At 36.4% G+C, this 9,335-nt stretch overlaps 1 protein-coding gene across 1 annotated transcript; it reads right to left on the bottom strand.

Moving 5' to 3' along the window:
* Positions 1-808: 808 nt before the first annotated feature.
* LOC110730012 (protein FAR-RED IMPAIRED RESPONSE 1-like) lies at positions 809-2,545 on the bottom strand. The gene is made up of 3 exons (XM_021909794.1): positions 2,178-2,545; positions 1,979-2,075; positions 809-1,738 (listed from the first exon to the last, which is right to left on the bottom strand). The coding sequence occupies exons 1-3, from the start codon at positions 2,543-2,545 to the stop codon at positions 809-811; spliced, it is 1,395 nt and encodes a 464-aa protein (XP_021765486.1).
* Between the last annotated feature and the right edge of the window lie 6,790 nt (positions 2,546-9,335).

Below are 9,335 nucleotides of genomic sequence, written 5' to 3'. Positions count from 1 at the left end.
ACAGACACATATTGTTGGATGACAAACAAATTCGACATCCGGGCATAAGGTATCAGCCATAAGACAATCAAACTCTAGCATCGGGACCTTGTCTTTCCACAGGCTGCCTTAGTTGGACGAGTTCTTGAAATTTCTGCTGTAGCCTTACGCTTACACTGGTAAAAAAAACGAAAAAAATTAATAGATGATGTGAGAATATACTAAATTGGTGTTCTAATATTTGCATCCGGAAATTACCTTACTACTAACTATTTTGGTCGATGAAAGCAATGACACCAAATCTTCCAACAATTTAACCTTCTTGCCTTACATCAAAACAATGGGAAAATAAACAACTGATGTGATTTACAAGGGTCAGAATTATATGTAATACAAAAGATGTGGAAACCTTGTTTGGTGTGACTACTCCTTTCTTTGTTGTTGGGGCTGTGATGCTAACATTGGCCCTTTGATCACAAACCATTTTCCCCTTACCACGACAACAAGCTTTTGTAACCTGTCATGCTGACTTTTTCGGGAGCGATTTGCTTTTCTTTTTTGTTTTGTCTAAGGTAGCCAAACTTGTTGCATTTGTATCCAGATTGGTGGTGAGTTTTTTCTTTCCAGGTTTTTTGAAACCCATCTCTTCCAATGTCTTTGGCCGAGATCCCTTAGGCCGGCCACGAGGTTTTTTCTTCAAAATTGGATCCTTTATGACATTGTTAACACAGTGCGGTTCATTATCGAGGGAATCAAATTGGGCATCCATGGCATCTAAGTAGTCGAATTCGGCCTGCTGATAAACAGGCGACACAGTGTAGCTACTTGTTTATGTTTCCATATTCTGATCAGTACCGTCATCGGGTAAAGATAAGGTTATGCTCTCAGCTGCCTTCTTTTGCCTGCACTGGAGGACTTGACTCCTAATATTCAGTAATGCATTTCTAACCAACGAAACCGCTTCTTCATCCACCATAGCGGCAACATCGCATATCTCTTCAAACTCGGTCATCAACTTGTTGTACCTTTTGACAGCGGCATATTTGTTTGGGTTGTGATAAGAGACCGCAACACGTTTGTGTTTCCTTAGTATATCCTTTCGCCATCTCCTTAAAACATACTGTTCTGGAACTTCAACAACTTGATTTTTATCAAGTATTTGTATCATGTGTTTGCACATTATACCATGTGTGACGAATTTCCGGCATTGACATTCAACCTCCAAATTATCCTTGTTGAATGTGGCTTTGAAAACCCTACGACGATCTGTTATTACTTCCTCACTCTTACCTTCCGGCACAATCCACACCCGATCTTCTACATCATACTCAATTATATTTCCATCTATGATTTTGCTTTCTTTGCAATAGCAATACATCATTCTAGTACATTCGTTCTGAACCTCCTGAAACTTGGTGTCCGTATACATCCTTTGGAAAAACTTTTCCACCTTGAATCCAGTCACTAGCCTCCTCACATACTTAGCACAGTTCGCATCTGCAGTTGTCTCATCACATACACGCTTATGCATTGCCTTTGCATATTTAATAGGAAACTCAAACAGTTTGGTCTTAAGATTCACATAACCGTCAAAAAAACTGTTGATACTTTCCACCCGTTGTGTTGTCTTCATACCCGCCCAGAAGTAGTCTCTCAGGTATGCGGGAACCCACATATGCCTTTCACTATAAAGGGTGGACAACCACTCATTGTCATTTAGATTGTTGTCGGTTATAAACTTTGTCCAATCATTCTCAAACTATTCAACAGTCAAACTTTCATAAACAATAGCTTTCATCACAGGTTTGAAAACTTTGTACCTACAACTTGTCCACATAATTTTGAAAAACATTAGTTGTAATAGACATGTTCGTAAAATAATCACAAACCAAAAGAACGCACAAATTACTACTACTAACCCTTTGCATTTGCCTAATTTTTCGGGAACTTTCCGCATAATGTGCCATATGCACCATCGATGTCGTGTCTCAGGCATTACCTCTTCTAAGGGCTTCCTCATGGCTGCTGCCTGATCAGTCAGAATTGCTGCTGGGGCTTTGTTATTCATAGCTAATAACCACTCCTGAAAAATCCACCTAAAGGTATCACAATCTTCGTGTGACACCAATGCACAACCCAGCAATATGGTTTGGCCATGATGGTTTACACCAACAAAATTAACGAATGGTAATTCTTACTTATTTGTTAGATAAGTAGCATCAAAGCAAACAACATCACCAAACTCTTCATACGCTGCCCGACTTCGACCATCAACCCAAATTACATCTTTCAACCTACCCTCAGGATCGAGTCGGATGGAATGAAAGAAATTGTCGTTCCCTTCTTGCATTTTCTTCATATATGTCATCAATGTTCGTGAATCACCCCCAAGCATTTTCAGTCTCCTAGCCTTGTACACCTCATGAGCTAAGTCCTTCACGGTGAAGCGAAGGTTGTCAAACCCATCAACTTCAGCAGAAAAACAACCGTGAATTTGTGAAATGGGCACGCCTTCTTCAAAAAAGTCCAACAACCTCTTCCTAGCCCTCGATGTTAATCCCTTCATTCTATACTCTTTCACTAAGCTTTCCTTGCGTGGGGTAGCAGCATGAGTGTGTTCCAACTCCACTTTCTTGATCTCCCACTCCCCCCCGCGGTTTATGCTAGCGTATACCTTCGCCAAACACTCACATTTTTTTTATTTTCACTTACGTTGGCTCAGCTCATCCGCACATACTACACCACCAACAACTCCACCCGAACCTGATACATCCATCGCCTTAGCCCTCCTCTTTGCTTCCCTCATGGCTCTCATATCAGGTCGACCCCAACATTCACACCTCCATGTTGTTGCAATACGGTCTCTCACTTCCCCTTTCGAATAGACACCTTGAGCAATAGTAACACCCAAACCCTGTTGCTCAGCATAGGATTTGTAATATGCCTCGACATCTCACCAACTATTAAAAATCATTCCGGTTTTTGGGGGTTCAACTAAATTCACGACACTGACAGTATTACTACCAACAACAGTGCCTCCTGTGCCGTTCGTTGTATTAGGAGATAAATACATATCTCTATTCTGCTCCTCACACACAGCTTCACTCACAATGTCATGAACTTCAACGTATTCACAATCAGATTCCTGTCTATCACCCATACTTTCACCCACACTGTCAGCCATATTATATATCAGGCCTTTTTTATCAAAATCAATAGAACCTGCATGAAATCCAGATCGTGACAATAAGCATTACATTCATAGTCTACCAAGTTTAATCACTCCGACACAACCAACTTCAAGGGTTTAATCAAGATACATAACATAACACACTATCATTTTCTTACTATTACAACCAAATTACATCATAATACCACTACCAAAACAAACAGATCCAAATAACAAAACCATTTTCAAACGATACAGTTTTACAAAATTATTTATATTGTCAACTTGAATAAGATTCTTACTAATATATTGTAGGCAATGTCATTTACATAAAGTAACAAAATCTTAACTTGATTAAGTAAAAATGTCCAAACTAACCTGGAGAAAAATTTAGTAAAAGCACAATTACATCGGATATTGTAGATCTTCGGTGTTTAAGCCATTACACAATCAGGAATGGAACTGATCTATATGGATCGATCGCTCTGATCCGTTGTTAGTTGGACCACGATTTTTTCTACTAATTTGAAACAGTTAGATTCTTGTGGGTGAAGAAATTTTAGTCAAAAAGATAAATTTGACTAAACACTGTTTACCAACTACCGACTTTTTTTTCCCCTTTTATACCGACTTTTAACCATGGTTCGCTGGCTAACTCAATCACTGTCGGAAGAAGGCTTCATACGTTAGAATCAGTTTTCCAACGTGTATGCTACATAATGCTGATTCATATTCCAGTCATCTCAAACGCTGATGTGGCATAATTGATTGACAAAGTTTGTTAATCAACAAGATTAACTGGGCAACCCTCCTTGATTAATGTGTTTGACATATGACCTTAGATCTTTATAACATGGCTCTTCACCTAAGTATTCAATGAGTGTATCTTTATTCCATGTAGAGCTATCAGGAAGTTTTAGCGATGATCTCTCAAGTCGGAATTTGTGTTCAACAGTTCGAAAAACATACCCATTGACAATGGAATCAGCCCCATTATGTCCACTACAGTTCTTCTCAGTTCTTACAATTATTCTCCTGAAATCATCATAATACAAAATTCAGTTTAATCATGTGTAAGAAAATATTGTCACAAGGGCTTAAAAAATTGTTTAAATTAAACCAGCGGAAGACTTAAGTGTGAATGTTGCCACATGTACATGTTCGTGTACTAAAATCGGTTTAATGTATTAAAAAATCTAACCCTCATGGTACATTCTACATATCAATCAAATAATGCAAGCTTCCTTATATACCCACGACACAAATTCAATACCAAGAAGGAAAGACCAGTAATACTACCAGTTTCCTGTACCCACCATAATTGTTAGGGTTGGTGAGTGCACAACGAAAGTGAAGATCTGTATTGTTTGAGAAATATGAATGTAAATGGTAATTGGCAAGATAATTAATATAAACGAACACACGATTTATATAACGACGAGCACTTTTATTCCACTATATAATAAAATAGGAGAGTACAATTTTTCCCTTTTGGGTTTGTATTGCAATATGACTCTCTCTATATTTACTCACAAAGGAATATTACAATTAGAGTATAGTGGATTTGGTAGAATTGTAAATTTGGCGGAGGTTTACAATAAGGGTATTTTTATACAGCCTCCAGTCCAAATTACTCGGAACAATTTGGACCGAAAGTAGTATTTGTGTGTGGCTCTTTCTGTATGTGTTGCTTCTTGTCTTGTTTTTGTGTTGCTTTCTTGACAATATGTGCCTAAGTCACACATATATATACTTGTATGTGGCGGTTGAATATGGCGGTGATGTAATGATATTTTGTGTCAAGAATCCTCTTTTGTGTTCCGATGAAATTAGCTGGAAAGCTTCTCTGTAATATAAAGCTGCTCTTTCTACAACAGAAGCTGAGTATGTAGCAGCAACCGAAGGTATAAAGGAAGCAACATGGTTGCGAAGTCTTGTCACGGATCTTGGTGTACCACAAGGAGTCACTGTTGTGTGTTGTGTATTCTGATAGTTAGAGTGTTATCTTTCTCATCAAGAATGATGCTTATCATCATAAGACCAAGCATATTTCAGTCAAATTCACTACGTCAAAAACACAAGTGCTGAAGGAGAAATTGCTGTCAAGAAGATTCACACTTCAGAGAATCCTGCAGACATGCTCACAAAACCACTTCCTACCACTAAGTTTGATCATTGTTTGAACTTAATGGGAGTTCATTCTTTCTAAGCCCTTCGGGGCTCATATGACGAGTTACCATGGAATTTGGTCCAAGGTAGAGATTGTTAAATGTGGCCCAAATTTCATTAGGCGTAAGTCTTTGACCCAATTAAAAGACTTCTCTAGAGTTACTTAGTAAAATCTAGAGATTGAAGGATCATGCATAAGTCGGTGAATATATAGGTTTAGAAAGTTTGATGGGTTAATCTTCACATTTCTAGAAGCTTATCAAGATTTCATTAACCAACATAATGCTAGTATATATAGACGATGATGGGCATAAATTTGGGCATCTACAAAAAGTCAACCACATTTTTGCATACATTACTAATCTCCTAAAATTAATCTCCTCTTTGTAATCATTCCACTATTTCCTTTACTCTTTTAAGATTATTTCTTTTGAGAGTGTATTGTATTCGAATCACCCTATATAAATTGGGGTTACTTTGTAATCTCATATTATAGTGAAATTATTTTGGTGCTCGTCAATAGAGGTTTTTCACGTTAAATATCGTGTTCCTTTTATTGCTTATCTTGCGTTTTATCTTTATAATTTCTCGATTTGTTTTACGTTTTCGTTACGTGCTCATACCCTTACAATAATCATGATACAAACATTTGCACAATCTAGCTATGCAAATATATTCCAACATTCCCTCGATACGAAATCAATTGTCACATCAAGTGTAATTTAAGCTCGTATAATATCACATAAAATTCGGGCGAAGGGTGTAACAAATATATACTGTGTTATACTCCCTCCGTTTTTAAATACTTGTTCCATTTCTCTTGGACACGCATGCCGATGCTAATCTTTGATCACTAATATTTTTAATTATCAATAAGTATAACTTCTAACAATTGAAAATTAATAATCTATTCATTGAAATGATTCCAACAAGTACCCACACGACTATATTTTTTTCTTATGTATAAATCACAAACATTAGTCAAAGTAGGATAAATGAATAGTGTTGTTTCGGGGTTTTTTGATGTGTCCTGCGGGAGAGTTACAATTCCAAGAATGCCCTTCGACGCCTGTGCCTGCAAAATCACGAAGACTCCTGGGGGTAGGAGCTCCGCCTCCGGCGATCAAGTTAGTAAAGATACGGGAGGTAGAATGCACGTAATGTAGAAGTTACTTCTCGCGTAATGGGAGAATTCTGCAATTAATTTTGCTCGGGGTAAGTGTTTTTCTTTTTGAGGAGTATTCAATGTGAACAACAAATGTTCCAGCCCCTCATTAATGAGGGTCCTTCCACTATTTATAGTGGGGAAGGGATGGTTTCCCTTTTAGGGTTTAGAGGACACGTGTCAGCAGAGGATTGGAGCCCTGCTGACCAACGGCTGGATTCCACGTGTCACTAGGCCATTGGGCCACGTGTTTAGGGTATTTTTACCCCAAACAAGTGTAAAAAATAGAAATGGAACAAGTATTTAAAAACGGAGGGAGTATAAAACAATATTCTAACATTTACAATCAAATTATAGAAATAATTCTTTTGAACTACATAACACCCGATCCCATTCCGACCTCGATATGTGGAATCGTCTTGCCCAAAAATGTCAAATAAAGACAATTTTAACAAACATCAACTTAATATATAACAGGAAGAAATTATTACAAAAAATTATCACAAGGTTTTAATAATTTCATATAATAGAAAGAAAACCTAGAAAAGATTATGTTAAACATGCATAAATATTAACATTAACAACTAAATGCCATCAAATTACATTAAAATGGGTAGTTGATTAAGTACAAAAATTCTATAAAAACTTACTTCGTTAGAATTTGCAGAAATAGGAAGAAATGAATGCTTGTATTCTGACATTTTCTTAACTTCAAATGAATAATGAGAAGCAGGGTATGCTAAATCTATCAAAATGTTGTCAATTGCAACGGAAACCGCCATTTTTCTTGACAGAGAGAAAGCGTCGGAATTTGTGAAGATTTTGTCGGAGTGTCGAAAATTCTTAAGTGATGGATTTTTAGGTGAGAATCTCTTTTTTGTTTTTGTTTTCCTTTTTAAGGGGAAAAGAAAATGTCTTTTATATGCAATGATATTTGCGAATTTGCTTATTACACACATACTTAGATAACACATTGCGCATTTGCACGTAACTTTATCACAATTTCATAAAGAGTAAGCAAAACATATGTTATACTTACCTTCATTTTTTTTAGTAACTTTTTTTAGTTGACACATTTCCTTTTTAGGTTAATTTTATACTTCCTCTGTTCTGTTAATATTGCAACAAGGAGGAAATTACGCATCCCAAAACACATTTTATATACTAAATATCTATAATTGTGTAAGAGTAAAAATTATAAAAAGTGGATATTGTGAAAGTATTATATGAGACGAATCCAACAAGATCCCACTTGACTATATTTTGCTTAACGTATAACTCATATTATATGGTCAAACAATAGTGATGAATAGTGCAAAAAGTCCATTGTTGCAATATTAATAGAACGGAGGAAGTACTTGCTTTTTAAGTGTACCCCACTTGCTTTATCATTCTCTCTCCTCTCCATAATATGTGTGCCTAAATGGAACGTGACAACTAAATAGAAACGGAGGTAATTATAACATTTAAGTATTATCTAAAGATTTATGATTATTATTAATAGAAAAAATGAAAATAATTTATTTGACATTGATTTCTTAGTTGATCTGAAAAATATTTGAAGTAAATATGTAATAACAAACCGTGTTAAGTGAATAAAGATCACGTGACCTCACATGTTTCAATTCACTTTATTTTTGTAGAATTGGAATCATTTTATTGACTTTTTAGTTTTTATCATAATTTTTTTTCGAGGTTATTAAATTTTAATGAAATTAAATTAAATTTACTAAGTTAAAATTGTGTCGAGATAGTAGAGAGGAAGGTTTCCCTAATGTTATTCAATATTATAATGGAAATATGAAGCATATAAAAAAATATACACTTTATATGATAGCGGATCTAGGAATTTAAAAAATAGTGTAAAGTATTTTCACTTAGAAAGTATTGCAATTTTTTTAAAAATAAAATAAACACCTTAGGTAAAGAGATGGTATTGACTTTTAAGAGTGAGTATTTTATTTATTATTTTTTTTTATAGGTATAGAGAAGGACTTAAACAAGTTGAAATCTCTCACATAGAAATGAGAGGAAGGACATGGGAATCCCCACCTCCAAAGTTAGAGGTTGGGGGTTCATGTTCAGATATAATATTGGTAACTGGTAAGCTGTCCAGGTTAACCCATCTCAATTGCTAAACATCGCCCGCGAATCTCCACATAAAGCCCACAAAATTAGAGTGAATTGTCACTTTTGCCCTCAAAGTAAAAAACACAATTTCTTCTCTCAATTCTCTACTTCCACTTTCTCTCTCTAAAAAACTTTCCGAGCGATGTCGAGGCGGCCCGGCAAGGAAGTGGCGGCACAGGCGGCGGGTGGACAGCGGTTTTCCGGCGAGAAGGTATTTTTTATTAATTTTGTGTTTAAAAATTAAAAAAAAAAGGTCGGAGGCGGTGGTGGCGCCTAGGCCAGACGCCACCACCACGGCGGCGGCGTCTAGCCCAGACGCCACTACCACGGCGGCGGCGCCTAGGCCAGACGCCGTGACGGTGGCGGTGGCGTCTGGCCCAGGCGCCAGAACCACGGCACCGGCGTCTGGCCTAGGCGCCGCCGCCGTGGTAGTGGCGTCTGGGCTAGACGCCGCCGCCACCGTCACGGCGTCTGGCCTAGGCGCCGCCGCCTTTTTATTTTTTTTTTTAATTTTTTTTTGGTTTTAAATTTGAAATTTAATTTTCGAAAATAATTATTTTTTTTTTGATTTTTTTTTAAATTTGTTTTTCTTTTTTTTAATTTTAAATTTTATGTTTCTGATTTTTTTTTTATTTTGTTTTAAATTTTGTTGGTTTTTTTTAAAAAAATTTTATGTTCCTCTTTTTTTTTTTTTAATTTTTAATTTTATGTTCTTGTTTATTG

The sequence above is a fragment of the Chenopodium quinoa genome, unplaced genomic scaffold, assembly GCF_001683475.1.
Source record: "Chenopodium quinoa cultivar QQ74 unplaced genomic scaffold, ASM168347v1, whole genome shotgun sequence".
NCBI lineage: Eukaryota > Viridiplantae > Streptophyta > Magnoliopsida > Caryophyllales > Amaranthaceae > Chenopodium > Chenopodium quinoa.
The sequence above is the reverse complement of the archived record's forward strand: the minus strand, read 5'-3'. Positions and strand labels throughout refer to the sequence as shown.

Coding starts and splice junctions, on each gene's coding strand:
- LOC110730012 (XM_021909794.1), bottom strand. CDS start 2,545: ATGAAGGGATTAACATCGAGGGCTAGGAAGAGGTTGTTGGACTTTTTT. Junction 2,076..2,177: donor GCTACTTATCTAACAAATAA/GTAAGAATTACC, acceptor TGATACCTTTAG/GTGGATTTTTCAGGAGTGGT. Junction 1,739..1,978: donor TGAGGAAGCCCTTAGAAGAG/GTAATGCCTGAG, acceptor ACTGTTGAATAG/TTTGAGAATGATTGGACAAA.